Consider the following 23,582-nt stretch of genomic DNA (forward strand, 5'->3'; position numbering starts at 1 on the left):
ATTTATTAATGTCTCAGTTGTAGCATGGCTTTCTTTCCTTCTGCATATAACTTACCTCCTTTGATGTATTTAAAGGAGGGTCTCACCTCTGAAAAGATGGTCTTTTTAATTAGATTAGGCTCAATAGCACCAATTAAAAAATACATTTGAAACTGGTGCTATTATGCAGAAAAAACTGAGAAACGGGGCTGTGGCATTGCTTTTGCTCAAGAGAATAAAAACCTACAACTCCTAGAGGGCAGTGCCCTGCACCAGACCAATAAATGCACCTACTGATGGTTGACATAATGCAAAAATAAACTATAATTTCTGTTAAACAGTAAACAGAAATATGTTTTTGGAAACATCTAAGGCAAGAAAGGTATATATTTTATCAGCACTGCTTATTTTTACCATGATCTCAGTATTCTCAGCTTCTGTTTTTGCAATACAGGAAACAATGACACCTGCTCCTTTTCACAAATACTCATATCACAGCTAATTTCTGCACTGAAATATGTTTCTGAAGCACTTTTAGGCAAGATATAGGCTATACAGTAACATAATCTTGGTTTATATTTGATCAGCATTGCCTTTACCGCTTGATCTGAGTTTCTTCTGAGTTTGGATCCGTTAATAAATCCAATCTGAAATTTACAGAAATTGAGAGCGCTGTTGTTTGTAGAAACGGAGCGTTCTATTTCTACACAAACTAATGAGCGTGTGAGTTAATCACACAGTTACTCTATTGGTGCTCTGCTGCTCCGTTTCCCTAAACAGTGCCCACAGTACACTCTGCTGCTCCGACAGTGTGATGCTCTGACTGACCAAATGATACATTTTATCTCTGAATTTAAGAATGGTCCAGTTTGTGCCAGAGTGCAATCTTACACCTGGAGTGAGTACTTTTCAAACCCATGCTTTTTTTCCTCAAACTATTGCGCTCTTGTATTAGTGTAGAGAGTCAGTTTGGATTTACAAATATACCCTTTATGTCCGTGGTGGCGGGCATGAGAAAATGTGGAAAACAATCTGTAGTTCAAGCAGCAGCCCAAGAGTCAGCGTAAATTGTCTGGACGACACATTTCGCAAGCTGAGGGACGAGCAGGGAGATTTGGGCGCTGGCTGAGATAGAGGGAAGTTTACCACAGTTCATTTACACAAACTACCGGCATTGTTGTGATACAAAGCTGGTTGAAAACTGGCAAAGCATCCTTTTAAATGACACAGTAGAGACCTGTTACAGTCAGTGTTTTTTGATAATTGCTACATTGTGATCTTTCTGTATGTCTTCATCGAGAATATTGTTTGGAAGTTATAAAACAGGTACTTCCTCAAGGGTATATATGTAATGAAGAAAACAAGTGCTACAACTTGATGGATTATTTTCTCCACTGAATACCCTCCTCTAGCAAGAAAGGTCAAAAACATAATCCTTAAAAACTGGAATGTCCTCAAAAGTGATGCATCTCTAAAAAGCTTCAGCTCAGCTCGCTTCTTGATCGTGTTTAAACGCTCTCGCACTCTGAGACAGACTAGTTCATTCTGACTAAAAAAACAGCTAACAGTGTGTCCTGGTTGCCGAATCAACCTCCACATCCACATACTGGAAGGAAATGCACCATAAAATCCTTCATGAACAGCAGTACACGTGTGGTTTACATGCTGGAATTTCACTGTAGTCTGCAATTCACACACAACACATGAACTATGCTATTGCCTGGCACTTTGCACCAGCTAGCCGCGGCTCTGCAGCATCATTAAAGTTGCACCAGCTGTGCACAAGTTCTCCGTTAAGTTAGGGTGAAGTCGGCTCTAAACGCTACGTTGAAACTATTTAGTTTGATACTAAACTGTGTGTATGTTGTGTTGCACCACTGAGACATACAGTTGATTTTACTAAGTCCACACTAACCAAAATATTGTTGCAGAAAATGGCGTTTTCACTTTCTGTAGCCAATAGGTGAAAAGCACTGTTCTTGATGTGGTGTTTATGAGTAGATTTCTACTCAGCTGTTGCGAAATTGGAATCAAGAGCGCGTATCAACATTGTCATATATATCAGAAGGATGCAATCTGTCACAGGGAATGTGCGGCCAGGGTAAATGAGGAAGAAAGTGGTCATCATCATCAAAAAACCCTCTCCCCAAATAATGTAGTCATTCCGCCATGTCATCGGTTGAGTTAAGAATGACTTTACGTTATAGCTTAGCCTCATGCCTTATGCTGGAGATAACTTGTATGGAGCAACCACCAAAATTAAGCTATAGCATAAATCACCCTCTACATTATAACTTAAATTACGTTCAAACATATGCACGATGTTAAATCTACCATGATGAAATTCACCTGCTCTGTGCTCTGCAAAGAAACAGCCCCAATATCTGAATGCCTGAAGAGAAAATAGAATACCTGCCCAATTAACAAATTGCTGAATAGTTGGATCTAGCCTTAAAATAAATAAGCTATAGGCCTAGATGAATGGAAAATCCTCATCCAGCCCAAAATATTTCACCCTCTCCTACAGGTGGTGACACTGTCAACTCACTCCACCACGGAGAAGCAAACTGGATTCACGCTCTAAACAGAATTGAGCCCTTTGACTTGAATTTGTCGTGTTTTCATTGATTTGTTACACGTGATGGATGCATTACTCAGTACTTTGATTGTCGTGCTCCGGTCCTTTCTTCAGACTGTGGCACACTTTGAGACAATATAACAACCCACTGAAAGCTGACTTGTGACATAGCAGCTAATTATTATGAATATACTAATCATACCACTCCAACTGCCACTTACCGTGTTGCCTAGCAACCTTGTTGTTTAGCTATTTCCGTTTATTGTTTAATGAAAGAATAACATTTAATTATCATTAATAACTATTCTCATTATGCGTTTGCTTCTCTTGTCCCTCGCGGATATTTATAGGTGCTCCCCATTATATAGTGACTAATAACGCTGTTTCTGGAGCCTCTCATAGATTATCAGATAAATACCAGATTTAGTTTGGCAATCAGACATGATTGCTGATTATCTTACTGGTGAAGAACAATGCCATGTTGTGTATATAATGGAGTTAATATCGGACATATATTCTCTGGTATCATGACATAAATGTTGTCTTTATCCCTCACAGGTAAAGCCAATGCCAATGTCCAGTGGGATGAGGACTCTGCAGAGAGCTTTCCTTTAAAGCCAGTCAGAATAGCGTTTGTCCTGGTTGTGCATGGACGAGCATCTCGCCAGTTTCAACGCCTCTTCAAAGCCATCTACCACACCTCGCACTTCTACTACATACATGTCGATCAGGTGAGCTACAGAGAGCCTGCAAAAGTGATGTACCTTTAATGTGAAAGCTACCAAGGTCTTTTAAATCTACAGTTGTATCAATGGAAGTTTGGTTGAAATTAAATTGCATTAATGTTCATCTCATGGCATGGATTAAATCCCTAAAACTACATATTCACAAGGTTTTTGCCAAGAAAAAAACCCTGAACAATGTGCAGAACAATGAATATGCATATCAGACCCCACCTCCACCCCAACCCGCCCCTCAGCCTCTCGCCTGCAGCTCGAGCGTACCTGCTCATCTTTGATTCTCTCTTTAACATTAGAAATGTGATGGTAATTGAAAACATCAACCTTTGGCTTGACTAACAGCATCAAACAGCTAAAAATGTTTTGCTCATACAGCTCAGTCGCCAGGAGAGTTTGAAGAGTGTAAGACCAATAAAACAATAAAAGTGGCTGTTTTTAGTGGGTCATCACTGTATTTTCAGCAACTTCTTAAACACCAAACAGGTTTTTTTAGCAACCTGTCACTGCGTTTCCTGCTAGGATAGTGCCACAAAAAGTGGTAGTTTTTACCAAAACATTGCTGCATTTCCTCTCGGTATACTGCCTCTAAAAGCAGGTGCTTTTTATGGAGACAGTGTTTTGTTCCCTGCAATAAAACAAGGTTAATTTTAACAGGGAAAACACTGCATTTCCTGCAAAGAACTACAAAAAGTGGGTTGTTCAACCAAAACATGCAACAAACTTTTCCTATCAATAAACATATGTTTTTTGTGCCTAAAAATAATGATACTTTAACCTGTGTTGTTAAATAATAAACAAAGTTTTAACTTATCTGTTACATGTGGCTTGGCTGTGCTTGGCAGAGACATATAATGCCAACATTAATCCTGCCGACTGGTTTATGCTCATGTTGGATAAACTTTGTTCCTGATTTCCAGCTCTGATAAGTTGAAGTGAAAGTGAACTTTGCAAAGCTCCTCTGATACCCCTCATTTTGCAGTAGGATTATGTTAATAATATGGAAAGTCTCATCCCGCATGTTGACGGATCGGGTCCTTTGCATGTGACATATGAAACCTTGGCTCTTGAACCTGTCTTTTTGACACTGTCATAGCTACACTAACATTCTAAGGTGGAAATGCTCAGCCATGGCATTGACTGCTCATTTCCCTCACCATATGTCATGTATCTCTAAAAAAAACTCAATATGGATATGTTAATAAGGTTAGAAACTTGATTTTCACCAATGAGGGTCTTTATCTTCAGATGCAATATTAATCATTGTTTGATCATTTTGTTTGTTTCAGCGCTCAAACTACCTGCACAGGCAGGTGCACGCCCTGGCTGCTCAGTATCCAAATGTGAGGGTCACGCCCTGGCGCATGGCCACCATCTGGGGTGGTGCCAGTCTGCTGACCATGTATCTCCGCAGTATGGCTGACCTGCTGGCCATGAGGGACTGGAGCTGGGATTTCTTCATCAACCTCAGTGCTGCCGACTACCCCATCAGGTAACAAAGATGGATCAGACAGCTCTGGGAGTTCAGGAGTGGAGACCTGAGGGGGGGAGGCGGTCAGGAAATTTGTTTAAGAGTTGTCTTGTAAGGAAATGTAGCGAGGTGTAGAGGAAAGCATTTACAGTAACACAGGTGACAAAGGTGGTCGCCAGGCGTGCACAACAATAGTAAAGCGTCTCAGCCAATATGGAGGAAATTCAATAAACACCGGTCCGGGCTCCTGCGGTTAACTGTGAGCTTTAAATAAAGACTCCAAACCAAACAGATCAATGAAGTAGAACCTCCGCTTTTCACAAACACTATTCGTTCACACCTCTTCCAAGTCCACGCTTCCTCGCTTGCGCTCCATTGAGTGGGTTACATGGTGAACTGATTACGATTTAATTGCCCAGGGTCAATACCTATTGACTTTCCCGGGTCTGCTGTGTACTGTACGGTCCGAAAGTCATCTCTCCACTCCAGAAGATCCCTTCTAAGAGGCTCTAAAAGGTAATTAAAGCGGCAGAGTGAACGTGAACTGGACATGAAGTCATGGAAATAGCCTATTGGAAGAGAAATTTTGTGACTTGTACTTTTTTATGTGAGTTTATAGTCCTTCTGGGAGTTCAGGGTCTGCTGGGTTTTTGATGTAGCTCTGCAGCAGCCAATTAAAATCCTCCTATTAAGGAGAGAGTTATCTCTTCTGCGCAGCCAGATGTCCACCAGTTGAATTTAGACAAGCTTTAATGGCCACTGGGTAAAAAGAAGTTGGATCTGATGTCTCCACAGCTGGAGCCAATATGCGGGGGCAAATGTGGGTTTTGTTCACTGACGGGTTCAGTCTCGTTGTGATTATTTTTTCTCCCACTGTATCGATGAACGCTGCTGACATGCTGTCTGTGTATGTGTTTCTGCACAAGTGTGTGCACGCCTGAGTTCATGTCCCACCATCTGTAAAGTTCAGTGTATCTCAGCACCTGTCTGTGTACATGTTTGTCTCACTGTCCCGTCTGTCCGCCTGTCTGTCTGTCTGTGAGTGCATGATTAAAGGTATTTGCGAGTGCATGCACCAGGACACTGTTTTCTTCCCATCTTTTGCCTCCTCATTTGCATGAGGGTGATGTTGTTGAGAAAAGGGCTGACAGTGGAGGTTTTAAGCCCCATCTGTTGGGAAACGAAACGATTGATGGAGCGAAAGAGGGAGCCGAGAGGCAGAAATGACAGCGAGAGGCGAGGGAGCGAGAATAAGCAGTTAGGGTAGGGAAACAAGAGGGAAGTGCATGTTTTGGATCCAATGCAATATGGAAATATGTAAATGGAACACTTGTATCTTTGCTTAGCAAGTGCATTTGTACCAATAGCTTGGATTTGACCAAGTCTGCGCATTGCATATTTACTGAGTTGAACTTGCAAATGTGGTCCTTTTGAGTGGCAGGCCAGGGTTCAGACCCCCGTGAGAGGGAGCATCCGTGCAAACTCAAGTGTCCTCAAGCAAGAAACTGAAACCCATTCAGCTGGTTTGTCGCTGATAATCCTTACTGATTTCTTCAGGAACGGGATCAATCGAAAAGAGACATTCTCCCTCGGAAATAAACACCTCAGCATTACATTGTCATTACGGACTTGCTATAGCACACCACAGAACAGACAAACAAGTTGAAATAAGCAGATGCCTCACTCTTGCCAGACTGCAAATGCAACCATGTGTTAAGCTGCCAGTGTGCTTCATTGCAACTGCGTGGTGGACGGTCCAATAGCTTCAGAAACCCACTGCCCCCACACCTTTTCAACATCAGACTGGAAAGGCTGTGTCTGACCATTTCTGTCACTCGCCAAAGTTTGACATTCACACGAGAAGCCAGTTGACATTTTTTAGTTAAAAATACTTCAAGTATTGTGAATCTGCACCAGTCTTTCCTCAAAGTAAGTTTAACTGGGCAGTTCACCCCTATTTGTCAATCTAGATTGTTTGGTGTGAGTCGCAGAGTGTTGGAGATGTCTTCCTTCAGCTGTATATAATGGAAACAGATGACACTCAAATTGTGGTGCTCACAACTCCAAAAGTACATTCCAAATGTTCAACAGCAGTGTCTCTTTTCAGAAATCATAATCTGGTTTCTCAAGATAATCTTCAGACTTTATTGTGAGCAGTTTCATGCAGGAACTATTTTCTCTGTATCGATCTGCACCCGCCAACAGTATCATTGTGCAGAAGAAAGTGTGAATCTGCTGCTTTCTCACCTAGCACTTCTGAGCAAGCTGACATTGCAGCTCAGCCGAGGAGGACGCCATTAATGTTTAGATCTCGCAGTGTCATGAGCAGCAGCCTCTCGTCCGTGAATAAATGCCTCATTCTGTATTCTTCTTCTTCTTCTTCTTCTTCCCACAGTCATGAATTCCTGAAATTAGAAAAACTATTTCCAGGCCTTTGTAAAAGTTCTGAATATGCACTGTGTTGGTTATTGTTTACAAAAAGTTTGTTAAAATCCCCAAAACCTGTCTGACATTACACGAAATACATTCCCTATGTTGCTAGATGAAAATCTTGGCCTGCGCTGCATGACCATTGAAATGTCACTAGCATCACATGCCGTCACATCGTAGCCCGACCTGCTCTTTGTCATCTTCAAGGCTGGGCCAACTTTTGATGAAAAAATGCACACATTGTTGGAGGCACAAGAAAATGTATAAAATCTGTTGTTATTAGACATGTCCATAAAAACATAATAATGAGAAGAAAATTAATGAATGCATACAGACTTGTCAAAATTATGATCCAAACACACATGAGCTTGCACCAACATCCACATTTTCTATCTGCCAAAAATGAGCACGGCCTCGATATTTTGAGAAGTACCAGAACGTGCTAGTCTGGTGTGTTTACATATGCAGCTAGTTGGCAGCGCAAATGTTTGCTTGTCCCCAAATGCCTTGGTAAGTCCATGCTTTATTATGTTTGGCTGTATCACTATATAGGCCTACCCATTTTAAAGTGCTTTAATGAAGTCATGGAAATGTGGTAGAATAATATGGAAAAATTATGGAAAAGCTTAAAAAGTTCATCGGTAAAAATGAGCGGTAGCCCTCGTAAAAAAGAAAACGGTTTCAAATTAATCTGCTCACAACAAGGTCTGTGGTTTTGTTTTGTTTTTGATGCTCCGAGCTCCAGAAGAAAAGTGCCATCTAGTTCCATTATATTACAGAGAAGGCAGACATCTCTACAGCCAATATCTCCAACACTCTGAAACTCACGCCAAAACAACCCAGACTGATAAATAGCTCTACATGTAAGAGGAAAACACTTTTATTTTTGATTTTGGGGTGAACTGTCCCTCTGAGTTACAGTTTTATTGATCACACACTTCCCAAATGGCACTCGTTTCTCCACTCTGTCCACACTGCGCAGGTGCAGTCACTAAAGGGGGAGGAGGGCGCCCCCCTGCCCTGCGCTGCCCTGACTGCTGCTGTTGTTATCAGTGGGACTGGAGACAAGCATTATTTCCCCTCTAATTCCCTGATAATGTCTGTCCTGCCGCATGGATGGTTCTCAAAGGCAAACCCAAGCCCCTCACACCAGCAGAGGGGCTGTGTGTCCAGGGGGAGATATTCTATGTGTTCATGTGTGTATGTGTGTGCGTGTGTGTGTGTGTGTGTGTCCAGAGAGGCCAGAGGATGAGTTACACGCTTGCTTTGTCAGAGTACAACACCTCTTTCCCAGCTTTTATCTACACAGTCTCCTTGCTTTTACCTCTTTTTTGTCCTTTAAAGCCCTTTCATTGAGTTTACAGCAGCTTTTAAGAAGTCGGAGCTTTGTGAGACAACGACTGGCTGCAGGCGTTGTGTCTTGTAATCTCTTTCACTTTGTCATCTCTGGAAAAAGTTGTATTTAACATTTAAGCTTTGTGGTGTAAGCGATCGGTATCATTGCCTGTTGTAGAAAAAACAACTTTTAGAACCTGTTAGAACAAAGACAGCTTGCCTGAAAATGTAAAAAACTATCAGAATAAATAAGTTAGACAAAGTGGGATTCATCTCTAATATGTTTAACCCTTTGAAACCAAGGTAATTTGTTTTGTTTTCTTTTAAAAACGTGAAAAGAAAGTACAAATACAAGAAAACTGCCTGAAAATTAGTGCACAAAAACAAAGAGAAAAACAGCAAAACACACACACACACACACAAACAGCAACACAATTAGAATGGGAAAAGAAAAGAAGGAAATGTAAAACAATTTCAAATATATAATTATGTTAAGAAATATGTATATAATTCTCTGGACATTTCACCCTAGCCTTTAAAATACATAATTTTGTAAATTTACTAACGTCTTGGAATTTGCTCAGATTTTTTTGCAAATTTTACATAGCAGCTAAAAATGGAATAACAGCATCTGGATCCATCATGTGACGCCCACGGGCCCAGAAAGACTTTTTCCCATTAACTTACATTGGGAAAGAGACATCTGTAAATAAGTGGATAATTTTTTGTTGCGTCAAAAACCCCACAAAGCAACTAAATTTTTGGAAAATCTAAAAGAGCCGCAAGATTACATGTTTTAGCATGGCATTTAAGCTGGTGAAGGGCTAAACTAGAAGTCAGTCGCCCTGCTGGCGAACATTACCCGCGCGGGCACACTCGGCTGCTGTAAGTCTCTAGTGCGCAAGCCTCATGGGCCCGTAGATCCAAGTATGATGTGCCCGCAGAAAGAGCTTTTTTTGCTTCATGCGCCAATGAGCAGCTCTTAAAGGAATGAACGGGGCCCCGCCTCCGTGGCTATATCCAGACTTTCTTAATACACCCATAAACTCCATAGGGGACCTGCTCAATAGTAAATATAAACAGCTCATTCTAAGATATACAAAAAAAGATTTTTATCTTCAGGTGTTTGTACTTTTAAGAAAACAAACTTATTATATAATATTCCAGTGCAGTCAATATATCTCCCTAAATTCTACTTTCTGGACCTTTAAGTGTTGTTTGGGTTCATAACCTGTAACTGTAACCAGCAACTATTCTTTTCTGGACTGGTATATATATTCATGTAAAGTCTGTGTTATAAGACGCACATTATTAATTTCACAGAAAGACCATTGAAGTGAAATAGTTGCATGATGATGAATTTCAGATGACTATGATATTAAAGATGTGCATTTTGTCAGTTGCAGGTGGGGCTGAAACCCACAGCACAGGTGCCCATGTGTGTGTGTGTGTGTGTGTGTGTGTGTGTGTGTGTGTGTTACAGTAATGTGTGCGTGTGAATACCACTGTGAGACAGAGCAGCCACAGGGCTGACAGTAAGCAAACTAGACCCAGTGGACGGGGTGACCACTCAGGTGGCAAATCTGGAGCTTGACATGAATTCCCCTTGCTCTGTGTGTGTGCGTGGCTGCGTGCCTACAAGCGTTTGTGTGTCCCTGTGCATGTATATTGCATTGTCGCTGTGCAAACTAGCAGATACTCAGCGCGTACGTGTGCGTGTGTGTGTGGGAAGCAGAGACAGAGAAGGGTGCATGTGTCTGTGCAGCACATCATCAGTTAGGCTTTATGGCTCAGGACCTCCTAAGATAAGCCCCCCAGGCTGTGAAATTGCTCCTTGAAGAGAAAATGACATTAATATGCGCTTGTCCCTCCCCCCAATGATCCTTGAGCTTTTTACCAGAGCCTCGCTGCTCTTTTAGAAAGGCAAGCCAAGCCATCATGAAAAGCTCCACCACAGATGAAATGTTAGAGCCATTGACTGTGGCATAGCCTGCAGAGCAAAGCTTTTAGCCTGTCTGGCCTGTGTATGAAGGAGTAGACTGCGCTATAATGTAAGAGCAGCAGGAAGTCATTCATCAAAATCAGGGATAGCACAATCTTTTGTGTAATCCTAAATAGTTTTTAACAGCGTGGAGGGACAGAGGTGCTGACACTGAGAGCAGCCAAGGTCTTTAATTGTGTCTTAAAGTCTGAAGTATTTCTCCATATTGTTAAAGCATCCTCCTACTAAAAAATGTGTTTTTCTTAGTGTTACTTCACTTTAAGTTTGACTGTGCAGAATGATGTATGTGCCGAGTTTGTTTTCACATTCACCTGCAGGAGAAGAGTTTCTGCGTGCTCATATAAATTTGTGTTTGACATGCATATGTAGCGGCATAATTTATAGAGGTCGACCGGTTTTGTCATTTTCGAGGCCGATACTGACTATTAATGAGACGGATAACTGATATTTTGAACCTATATGCATTTACAATAAAAATGAAAATCTCTCCATCAATGTTTAGAATTCGGATTTTAATAAACTACAACACGAAATTTTATTTAAATGCCTTTGGCAAATGTTTAATCAAAACTGAAACATTCAACATCATATACAACATCCCAGCAACTGTGTTTTTTTTTAATAAAGTCGAGTGAAAATTTAAATAATAAAATAATTCCATTAGGTTTTACAAAGTAAAAGTTCCTCCCATACTGACACTTTGTTTGGACTTTTTAATGAATTAATTTTATTGGCGATCATTAAGATAAAATGCAGATACAGATAATCAGCTAAATGCCAAATAGGGGCCCCAATAATCAGCCAGGCCGATAATCAGTGCACATACACCAAGAATAGGCATCTTGTCACTGGTAGTTAACTTTGAAGCAATAAAAGACGGCATATTGATAGATTTTGGATGTTTCAATAATGGTGATGTAATGTTAACGTTAAAACCGAGGAAAGAGCACCCTCCTCCAGCGGACGATCACGCTCATTTGCTCAAACCTTTGTTGCTTTCCCTCTTTGTCTGTTTATCAGACCTAAAATGAGACAAGAAATAGTAAGCTAGCTACCCCACGGCCCCTCCGCGTGGCTCCATACAGCTGTGGACGGCTTCACTGAGACAGCAGGCAGCAGCTCTGGAGGTGAACCTTCAGTCTGCAGCTGTCGGGGCTCAGATATGACGACGTAGCACCGGCTGCATCATGAGGGAGCCAGTTCCTACTAACAAGCGCATGGCCATCGCATCATGTGACCTATAAAAGTGTTTCTATTGCAGTTTTGGGGAATTTGGCTTTTTCGAATCATCTGAAATACCACCTTTTGCGATAAATGGGAGTTTTTCAATATGGACTTCTTTTATTAGGTGTATTCTGTATTCGCAGTTCCAATTTGCAAAATTTGAGGGTTAATGGAAACCTGTCTACTGTAAATCTTGATGCTTTTTGAAGCCAGTATTACACTGTAAACGTCAAATTCGGCTGTAAAATATTGCAATGAATTTAATGTTAATATGATGGTGAAGTAATGTACAGTATTTATTTAGACTGTAAAATAACAGTAGGATACTGTTAACTATCTGCCAGTAGTTTACTGTAATTTTACAAGAAAATTTGTTACAGAAATCACATGTAATTGGATACATATACACGCCCCAAAGTACAATGTAAGTGGAGAAATGTATTATAGCATTTTTACAGGAAGAAAAAAGAGAGGGCTTTTGATATGTTCTTCAAAAATTAGTTATATTTATTTTGCTTGATTTATTTGTTTATGTTTACAGACATTTAGCATTAAACAAGAGATAACTGACACAGGATTAGAACATGAAAAACATTTTTTTCACAGAAACAGTAACAAATTGAGTCATTTGCATAATCTTCCCTTCAACACTCGCATTGTACCTCTGACATGTACTGTTCTGCAAAATCAATGTTCCAGCTCAGTTTGCCCGTATGTTTTGCAGTCATGAGTAAGTCATTTTCTTCTATTTCAGGACCAATAACCAGCTGGTGGCCTTCCTCTCCAAATACAGAGACATGAACTTTATCAAGTCCCACGGCAGGGACAACGCCAGGTGAGATGCAAATTTTTCAAACTTTATTTTAATCTTCCCGCAACACTCTCCACCTTCCTCCTGTTCTCTGACAAGCTCCCTGTGTTTGTCTCTCTTACTCACTCACAGCAGCACCTAAGCGCACACGCAGCGCTCCCCTGCCAGCCCGGCGTGGTCACTGAATCATAATACAATTAGCTCCCATCTGCGGCTTCATTAATTAACCTTCTTGGTGGGGTGAGCTAGCGAGGTCGCTGCCAAAACGCCCTTTTCTGCTGCCGCCCTCCACTTTCTGCCTCATCACACCCCCGCGACAAACCAGTCATCGCTCAACACTGTGGGCAAAAATACCCACAAAACACGTGAAAAAAAAAATCAGCCAGCATGGATGCATGACTCAGCGTGACTCAGCAGTACCTTTTTTCTATTTGCAGTCGCAGTGTTTTATTCATTGCTGTTTGATGCGAGTAAAGCTGTTTTGTCCCTGATTTACTTCAGTTTTTAACAACAATAACGATCTCGGTAATCCACCCCAATATGCATGTGCGTGGATGGCTGAAACTAATTGAAAAATGCATGAGTGCATCTTTAAAATGTCATCCGCGCCTGCGAGCCACAAGGTCAATACATCAACGTCGCTCAGGTAACAGAGGGAGCAATCTGACCCGGCTGACCTGAATTTGACTCCCTCTATCTAACACTCGATACGTTCACAGGAGTAACACCATCCATTATGCATGCAGGGTGTCACTCTTCTCGTTGCTGATAAAAGTGCAGTGACAAGTGCAAAGACACATTTTTTAAGTCGTTCAAGGCAAAGGATAGGAGACAGATTCTGCTAAAGGAAGTGATGGTTGCACATACAGCTATTGTAATGCTAAACTAACATGTTATTCTTTAAAATGATGAAACTCATTTCAGCAGTGGAGTTGTGTGTACCTGAGCTTATTTTCATTCTTCTCTTCCTCATCTCATCTTCAACAGCGTGTCTGCTGATCCTTAAAAAGTAGTAAAATAATTTAAATTCAATTTTGTTGATATTAGGAAATGGAAGTAGTCTTAAATTTGAATTTATGAGGCATAATTACTACCAACTCGCACTGGATGATTAATCAGATTTTATTTCTAATTACGATTTTGGCTTACCATAATAAAAACAAGATAATAGAGACAACAGGATTATTGTGCTGCATTCGTTTTGCAGTGATGCTCGTGTTCCTTTACAGTTTTGCCAACTTTCTTGCTGAATTCTATACGTTCATCTTTTCTTTTGTTTTTCATTCAATTATAATTAAATTCCAAGAAAACCCACAGTTAAGAAGACAAGTTGTTTTTTTGTTTTTTTTTATTTCATTAAGTGCATGATGTTTCCAAAGTTAATGAGTTATCATATTTAATAACTGGGATCTCTATATTGACCAAAATAGTCATGATTATGATTTTTGCCATAATCCACCACCCCTACCACCAACATGATCTCACTCCATTTATCCATCTTTCAATTCATTTTTGTCAAAAGATTCAAGCTTTTTTGTGTGCAAGTCCACATCTCATCTCTGATGTGACAAATTCTTAAACCAGCCCTGGGCCCTAATACTGTCTCGTTACTTTATTCTTGCACTAGCCTGTTTGCAAAATATAGATTACCCCAACTCATTTTAATAATCATATTCCTCCATAAAACCCACCTCTGCAAGGGATTATTAGCTTTATACTTAAAATCATTTAATAGCAGAACTGAAAAAGTCTTGAAAAGCTTTAAATGTGTGTCTTACCAATGTGGGTATTATGTGTAAATGAACCATGGTCTCTTACTAAGGGGAGCTTTCATTGGTCCAGTGTAGTGCAATGCAAAAGTAAATGCAGCAGTCCCTTTTCATTGTTTTCTCTGGTCATATAGCACCAATTTCAAAAGTATTTGCATCTCTCTATTGCACAGACACACTAGTTTGATGTGAAGACCATTGTTCCATCAGTAAAATACTTCATTAAGTGAGTGATAGCTGTAGACACCCTTCTTAAGAATTTTTTTTTACCGATATTCACTCCCCCAAACCCAGATTTCATTAAAAAGGAGCAGATGCTGAAATGTTTTGCTTCATACTGAAAGAGGGCAAAGTCAACAAGGGCCTTTTGGGACAAGCACAGCTCACAATATTTTGTTTTTCAGAAAGTAAAGAGAAAAATACAAATGAGCTGCTGATTATACACAAGCGTCCCTCTAAATGTAAAACAAAATCTACAGAGTGCTTGTTTTTATGTTAATGTTGTTTTTAAAGTCTAATTTTCACCTGCATGTATTATAGATTTATTTTTTGCCATGTAAATACACAAACAATAATCAGCCCTCTCTGTTGTGTGTGTTTAGTTATATTCAGCAGTCAGTGGCATGACCGCATCTTTATGTTTCCTCACCAGGTTTATCCGTAAGCAAGGTCTAGATCGTCTGTTCTTTGAGTGTGACACTCACATGTGGAGGCTGGGTGACCGTAAAATCCCAGATGGCATCTCGGTGGATGGCGGCTCCGACTGGTTCCTTCTCAACCGCATGTTCATCGAATATGTCATCAACTCCAAGGACGACTTGGTCACCAACATGAAGCGCTTCTACGCCTACACTCTGCTGCCAGCCGAAGTAACACTAACACACACACACACACACACACAGACATAGGCAGACATAAAATCATACAGTGCTGGCGAGATGTAAACGCTGACTTTCCAACCGTAAACAAGGATTGGATGAGAATTGAATGATCTCTGTTGGGAAATTGGATGTTTATCATGAGCTACTGTGAATCTCAAGTCTCCGCTGCTACTCGATTTCCTCTACGTGAATTGAATGCCATAAAAAATAAAAGGTATACGATTTTCTAATTTTGTCTCTCTGTCTCTGCTCCTCCTCTGCCCTCTCCGCGCCCTGTTTTCCAGTCGTTCTTCCACACAGTGCTGGAGAACAGCGCCCACTGTGAGAGCATGGTGGATAACAACCTGCGCATCACTAACTGGAACCGCAAACTGGGCTGTAAGTGCCAGTACAAGCACATTGTCGACTGGTGTGGATGCTCCCCCAACGACTTCAAGCCTGCAGACTTCCACCGCTTCCAGGTAATAATAACACATAGTACTGCATCAGGACCACAAATCTTGCAGAAGCGGGAGGTCAAAAATGAAACTGCAGGTCCTGAGATTCAGCCAGCACTAACCAGAAGGATGTAGTGAGGAACATTAAAACATATCATTACAATACAAAAGCAAAGCAAGGCAAGTCTTAACTTACAGAAAGAAACAAAAGTAGGAGCTCTACTCCTCAACACTGCCTTAGAAAGACACAGGAATATTAAAAAATAATATCACCTCAGCAAAACAACACAGCTTCTAAAAGAATGAGTTAAATAATCATGTTATTTTGCCCTACACAGTGCACAAGTATGACTTTTTAATGCACTAGATGTATTTTGGCTACTTATTACTAAAATGTATGCATATCTTTATTAATGCTACAGTAAAATGATGTGCTTTCAGTAGGAGAAGGTGCAAAATCCATAGAAAAGCTAATGGCTATCAGACTTTATGCAGGTGCGTTTGCATTGTCAGAATGTTTGCTGGAGCAAGATTTAAGATGCAAGACTACTTTATTTGTCCCAGAGGAAATTTGTCTTGGACATGAAGGCTTCCACACAAAAATACAACCATAGTGCAAAAACAGACATGAAGTGCACAGCACAGACAAGCACAGGCGGGCTGTAAAGGTCAGAAGTTCAGCAGGCGGGAGCAGGATTAAGGGGCCCTGACACACCAGGATGACTGTTGGCCGGCAGTTAATGTCAGGCCATTGGTGAGCGTCTGTCGCCTTAGCTGTTGCGGTGTGTCCTGCACTGTTGACACTAGTCGGTCCTTGTTTACAGTCCTGATTGCCGGCTTTTCAACCAATTAGACATAGAAAGTATGAGCAAGTCGGCCGTTGGCTGTAGTCTTTGTGGTGTGTTTAAGGGCAACTTTTTTGGCATGAGGCAACACAGTCGGCCTTCGTTGCCACTAGTTTTTTAATGTTGGTGTGTTGCGTCTTGGCCTTAAGAAAACAGTCCCACACTGGGCTCCGATACATAACACTAATGTCGGGAAAAACCTCTTTTTGCTTTGCAGCCTTGTGGATAATGTTTGTGTCTAAAAGCAGAGCTTGTGGCACTGGTTGGGCAGGGCCCATATTTATTATAAATCCCTCTTCTTAATGCTCCAAGAACTTTAAAATTGAAATTTACACAAAGGGTTTAGGGGGACAAACAAATGCTGAAGGCAGTGTTAGACATTTTTGTATTTTTTGTGGGCCCTTTCCATTTTTTCTTGTTCAGAATCGAAGTTAATTGCTCTTCTGTTGCCTCACAGCGGGAGCAAAATCCCCGATAAACTTATGGCGCAGGTTGAATATGCCTCTGAAATACAAGCAGGAAAGCCATCACTCAGAAATAGCTGCAGGCAAACCCTCCAACCAAGGACGACTGGACTGCAATTACTACTGAAGCTGAATAACGAAATTGGCCTTTATCCCAAGACTACGTGTGAACATTATGTAAAATAATGGGAAAATGGACTGTATGTATGTGCATGTAAGATGTAACCCATTAAATATAAAGTTGCAACAGATGGATGCCGGGTTAGGAATAAAAAATCTTCGTTCAAAGTGAAGAAAAGGACACGTTTATTCATTGAGGCATGTTTTCCACCAGCAGCACAGTGCAGGAGAGACCTGTAAGACAAACTCTTAAGTGATCACATAAAACATCCCATTTATGCTCAGAGTAACCAGTCAGACAAGTATGTTTGCTCGATGTGGAATACTGTTTTTTAGTTTGCACGTGATGCTAACAACAAGTAGGCTCCAATTTGTAGCGATAAGATAAGCAGAGCTTTGAGGAAAGTATGATGCAGGTATACAGAAAGAAAAACTTAATCTGACAGTCAAATGCAAACAAAATCAATAACTGCATTTGTCATGTATTTGCAGCCCTTAGGAATGAAAAAAAGTGGTGAAATGCAAGGTTTCAAAGGTTTATTTGTGTGAAGTGAAATGCAATGTGGCAGGCTTGTAAGGCTGTACTGACAGACTACAAAAGAGGTTTCATGAATAAAAACTCAAGGTTGATTTAATGTTATTTCAAGTCAAAATAAATTGGATGAATATCCTTTATTCCTATGTTTGTTAGAAGGAGTGAAAGTGTGGTACTTTTTAATTTATTTAATTCCAAAATTTCCCTTTTAGTCATTTGATAGATACAGGCCTGGGCTTGAAGATATAATATGTAACTTCTCTGCAATGAATTGTCTACAACACTAGTTTTATATTTTGTTAAGTTATGTACTTTAAATATCCTAAACATTTTCCAATAATGTTAAAACCAAAGAGAAATCTGTAATTTTCGTACTTGTCAGTGGTGTCATATCCCGTTTGCTCATGCATCAGGGATGTGGACATACATCAACTATCTATCAAGTTTTAAGCCACATTTTACAATACATTTTTAAGATATTGACCATTTATAAGTATATATTTTAAGCGGATACAGGATTTTAGTCATCAGATGTCTAAAATCTAAGTTATCAGAGAGACAAGCTGAGCAAACGCTCGCAGTAACTTAGCTTCAGCCCCTGCTGTGCCGAACAGCATAAGAGAAACACTGATCTGTGATATAAAACTACTTCATTCAGTGTTATTACCTGTTTAATCACCTAGTCCGTTTGTTTTGGAGAGAAAAAAAACCTCTGGAGATAATGTGGCTTCTGGTTAACACTTCTTGAACATCTGGATCTTCAGTTATCACGAAAAAAAGCTGAGCACGTTAGTAGACGCTAGACTCAGCAGCTCCTCTGTGACAAGCCAAACAGCACTCGAGGATCACTGATTTTAATATTAAACTTCTTTATTGAGTGTTTCTAGTTTAAATCATGGGGTCGTTTTATATTGGAGAGGAAGAGACCTCTGTCAATAATCCAGCTCCCGGTCAAAAACCCCTGAATATCTGGATCTTAACCTTAAGAGAAACAAACTGGGCAAATAGCAGCAGCTCGACTCCAGCCCTGCTGTGCCAAACTGCATCCAAAAAACACTGATTTATAAGGAGAAACTGCTCTATTCAGTGCTTTTACTGGTATTAATCTGTTTATTTTGAAGAGGAAGAGACCTCTGCAGATAATTTGGCTCCCAGTAACAACCGATTGAATTATTAACACTGAAGTCATCCTAACCAGGAGAAGCTGACTGCAATGCAGACGCCGAGCAACAGAAAATTGCATATTGTATGTTTAAACACAGGATATCAATCAGTGACATCAGGTAACGCTTCAAACAAAAATTTAAATGAAAAGAATAAATCACTTTTAGAGGATGTTTGCAGCACTCACAGTGCAGTATGTCATGGGAAATCAGCAGCAGTCAATCACCAAATTCTCTTGCCTTAAGGTCTGTCCTCCTCACCTCAGCATCCAGCCTGATCCCACAGCTTTCACAATCAATATGTGCAAAATTATGTCTCGATTAGTATGACCCTGAAAGAAAAAAACTTATTTAATAGTAATTAGATCCTCTTTGCCTTGAGAGTGAGGGGGGAGAGGAGTTAGTTAGCTTTTCAAAATGAAAGTGAATGAGTGGCAGTGACTCCAGGACCCCAGAGAAAGTCAGCATCGCAGTTTGACTTCTAATGTGCTCCTAAAAAGTAAAAGCTGCGGTACAAAGCGAAAACGTTAAATATCACTTTGAGTCATATCCTTTAAGTGCCGTGACTCATTTTGTCTCTCCTGTCCTTCACACACCCGTCAAAGCTGACCTCAGTCCTCCCTTCGCCAGACCCCGTCTGCCGTCTGTCTCGCCTCAGTCTCTGGCTGTTCAGTGCCAACACATTACCGCAGGTCCTTGGCACTGCCGCTGGGTCTGGTTGGCACCCTGGTATCAGTGAAGTCCAACCTTGGGAACAAAGCAGCCTTTTCCAAAAGCCAGCCTGGCCCCTGGTATTAATAGGACTTAATATCCCATTGAGCGCGCGATCCGAGTTTTCCTTTGAACCTTGGCACTGGGGGAGATACAGACAAGTGAAGTAGGCTTCAATTTGGTTTGCAGATGAGACGAATAATTCAAGGTAAAACTGTCGGGTTCCCCCGCATGGTGATTTTTTTGAAGTGCACCTACCAGGGGAGGGGGCCATCCTGGAGAGGGAGAGTGGCGATGTGCCTTTTGTCTTAGTGCATCATTGTTTAGTAATGTGTTTGAGAATGAGGTGCATTTGGGAAGCGTGTTGGAAAGACAGGCTGTGACAGGTCTGTACTTTCAGCCGGCTGCACCGAGGGCATGTCAGAACGCACAAAATCTGGGTAAAAGCTTCCCTCCCTTCTTGTTTGATATCTGTAGCTGATCACTGGGGGTTAATGCATCATCTCTGAAGCCACACCGACATCCCACAGCTGTCACTCCGGTGTGAGAAAAAGTGCACTTCATTAAGTCTTTTTTTTTCTTTTTTTTTTTTTTTTTTTTTTAGCAGGTAGCAAAGAGGTGTTTGGTGCTGGGTATCAGCAAATAGTTCTGTGTCTGGGACTGAAAAGATGTCTTTGTGTGTTGGCCAAGCTGCAGAGGCGGCAGATTTCATGATGCACCATCAACTACACAAGCAACAGTGAGGGTGAGAAAGACGGGTGGAGTGGAGGAGGTCAGACAGAGTGACAAACTCAAAGAAGTGTTGAGAAATGAGATGATGAAGTGATGGATAAATTCAGACAAGGACCGCACTAAAAAAATCACACAGCTGCTGTATCGATTTACACACAGATGCTTATGAGACGTGTGAAGCGTCTTCTTATCTTTCTTAATAATGAATCCTGTAATGAAGCTGTCTGACACAGATGCTCCAGCAATGCAGCCAAAATCCTTTCATCGATAGTTGCGTTTAGGCCTCTCTCAGTGGCTAACTTATTTTCTCCTTCACTGTTCTTCCCTTGACATCTGAGATAGCAATCAAGTCTTTCCAGATCAATAAAGATTTTTTTTTCTTTTTGGAATATACAGCTCATAAAATGGAAACTGTAGTATAGTATATTTTCCTGATCTTGTCTGCAGGGTATTCAAGATGAGTAGCTGTTAATTCAAATATTATAGTGAGTGCAATGTTTCCATAAATAATGCAACTGACTCATGGAAACCTAACTTTTTTTTTGCATGGGAGCTCTAAAAGCAAACTGTTGTCATTAGCAGGGCTTCAACTAATGACTTCTTTCATCACCAATTAATTTGATTATTTACTCAATCAATCGATTTGTTCTTTTATCTATAAAATGGTGAAAAAATGTCAATCAGTGTTTCTTAAAGCCCAAGATAACATCCTCAAATGTCTTTTTTATTTCTCCATAACCCAAAGATGTCTACCAGTTGGTCCGGATTGTTTTCTACCCTTGCTTAAGTCAAATTATTTTGAAGAAGCACATTTATTCAGGAATTTACAAAAAAAAAAACAGCAAAGATGAAAATCTGAAAAGGAAAGTAAGCCTTTGCTTACCAGAAATGTTCTGCTTTCCTCTTGTCTCAAAAGTACAGTTCCCCTGAAAATCAGAAGTACATACTGTATTTCTCCTCTTACAACTTTTGTCGATCTAAATAGTTTTGGTTTGAGTTGCAGAGTGTTGGAGATATCGACCGTAGAGATGTCTGCCTATAGTTCCTATATGAAACTGCTGCTGTGGAAGATTACGAGTAAACGGTTGTGATTTCTGGAAAGAGACATTGCTGCTGAATTCTTCAAATTTTTTATTTATTTTTTTTTTTTTTGGTGTTTTGAGCCAAGTGCTATCTTATTCCATTATATTGAAGAGAAGGCTGACATCTTTATGGCTGATATCTCCAACACCCTACAACTCACATCAGAACAGTCCAGATTTGTAAATGGCATTACAGGTTAGAGGAAAAATGTGTATTTTTGATTAAGGGGTAAACCGTACTTTTATGGGGGAACTGCGCCAGTTCTTCTGTTAGCAGGTTGTGATTACGTTGTGTAAAGTCTCTAGAGGGAGCTGCATTAAGTCTGATAAATTGCCTCAAGTGATTTCACTGTGGAGCTGGGAAGAAGTTAACTCACTAAAACTCTGTAGCTCCTCAGCTCTGCTTGTAGCAAACCAGAATCTCAATCCAAACTCTTGACAGTCAAATTTTGTTGTAGGTTACAGGCACCAGATTTGTCCATAGTTGGTCTGAAAATGTTATAAAAATGTAATGCTAAATTGTTAGAGTACTCGTTAACCCTTTACCAGTCAACCAAGTCTGCTGGTCAGTAACTTAAATAACAAAAATTACACATTATAGACTGTAGAATATGTTCACAAAATTCATCAATATATTAATTTAAAAAAAGAATCCCTAGGATAATGCATAGTAAAAAGTGCAAAAGTCAATGTAATAAAATAGAAATCTGAAATAAATAACGTCATACAATAAACATATAAAAATAAATAAGATAAAATAAATAGATGCAAATGAAAAATTGGGGAAAAAAATCAGTATAGAATTTATGGTTTAAAAAAAAAACAACTCAATGTTATAAAATGAATATCCGAAATTTAGTGGAAAAAAAATCTATTTAAAATGTATGGTAGGAAGTAGCTAACTAAATATGATAAAAATAGAATTGAAAAGACTTTCAGTAAAGTCAAAATACGCAAGTACTCAAAATAATCAAAACTGCATTGTCGGTATAAAATGAAATTAGGTTTGGTTAAGTATTTAGTGAAGCAATTGGAGTGCAAAAAATGTCCACCATGTGGTTACAATGCCTGTTAGGGTTAAATACTCTCATGACCCCTGAACTTTATCTTGCAGACCCTTGTGGGGCTCTAGATAAGGCTGTGCGATATGGAGAATATCAAATATCACAATATTTTTGGCCAGTTGTAATGCAGCATTTAAAACCAAGAAAAGGCAACATATTACAATACCTGAAATCTAAGCTGATATCTAGATATCCTGTGTTAAATCACAATATGAATTTAATATTGGCATTTTGCCCAACCCTAGTCCTTACCTCCAGGTTGAAAACAAAAGATGTAATACACATAGACCAATTGTTCTGCAAATAGAAGAAAAAGAGATACTGAGGAAAGAGCCATTTTGATTTAATATATGTAATAATTCATTCACATTTCCATACAGAAAATATTGACCTCCTTTTTATCAGCTACCTTCTAACACCCTCTGCTCTATCTCCTCTTCCTTCTCTCTGCCCACACGCCACTTCCACACACATCTAACACATCGTATTTGTTTCCCTGCCATCCTGGCACACCACCATTTCCTAATCTTCTCCTTTTTTCTTCTTTATCGCTCCCCTGCCCGCTTTGCTGTTATGTTCCCCTCCCTCCCATCTCCCTCTGCAGCAAACGGTGCGGCCCACCTTCTTTGCCAGGAAGTTTGAAGCCAGCGTGAACCAGGAGATAGTGAACCAGCTGGACGCCTACCTGTTTGGACCGCTTCCCCAGGGAACGCAGGGGCTGAACTCGTACTGGGAGAACGTGTACGACGAGCCGGATGGCGTGGCCAGTCTGTCTGACACGCAGCTCACGTACTTTCACTCCTTCTCGCGGCTGGGCCTGGCCAGAGCTGCCGCCTCGTTGCAGGGAAACCCAAAGGACCACAGCTGCAGGTAAACACATCCACCTTAACAAATACTTTTTCACTCATCGTGACACGCCTGCACCGCCATACGCAGGTGCATTTGGTTTGTTTTGACTCTCAAAACCAGCCGCACCCGTGTTGGCATAAAACCACAACATAAAAGCTTTTGTGTGTCTGTTGATGCATCTTCTCTTTCGTGGAAATAGGAAAGCAATAAATAGTTCCAATCAGCTACTGGGAACTCTGGGTAATGCAATTCATTGTGTAACACGATACGATGCCCAGTCAATTTATCCCGGAGATAATGAGGCTATGTGGGTCATTGAAAACTGTCCCTTCAGGCCAGTTTATTATTAGTGGAAATGTATGA

At 40.4% G+C, this 23,582-nt stretch overlaps 1 protein-coding gene across 1 annotated transcript in view; it reads left to right on the forward strand.

The window, feature by feature from the left end:
- xylt1 (xylosyltransferase I) overlaps positions 1 to 23,582 on the forward strand; it is a 109,263-nt gene that overhangs the window by 59,919 nt on the left and 25,762 nt on the right. The window contains exons 3-8 of the mRNA XM_042485290.1: positions 3,116 to 3,288; positions 4,584 to 4,786; positions 12,511 to 12,591; positions 14,989 to 15,205; positions 15,502 to 15,678; positions 22,975 to 23,240. Coding sequence (XP_042341224.1) covers positions 3,116 to 3,288; positions 4,584 to 4,786; positions 12,511 to 12,591; positions 14,989 to 15,205; positions 15,502 to 15,678; positions 22,975 to 23,240 — 1,117 coding nt within the window. The remainder of the gene's footprint in view (positions 1 to 3,115; positions 3,289 to 4,583; positions 4,787 to 12,510; positions 12,592 to 14,988; positions 15,206 to 15,501; positions 15,679 to 22,974; positions 23,241 to 23,582) is intronic.

The sequence above is a fragment of the Plectropomus leopardus genome, chromosome 4 (genome assembly GCF_008729295.1).
Source record: "Plectropomus leopardus isolate mb chromosome 4, YSFRI_Pleo_2.0, whole genome shotgun sequence".
Classification (NCBI taxonomy): Eukaryota; Metazoa; Chordata; class Actinopteri; order Perciformes; family Serranidae; genus Plectropomus; species Plectropomus leopardus.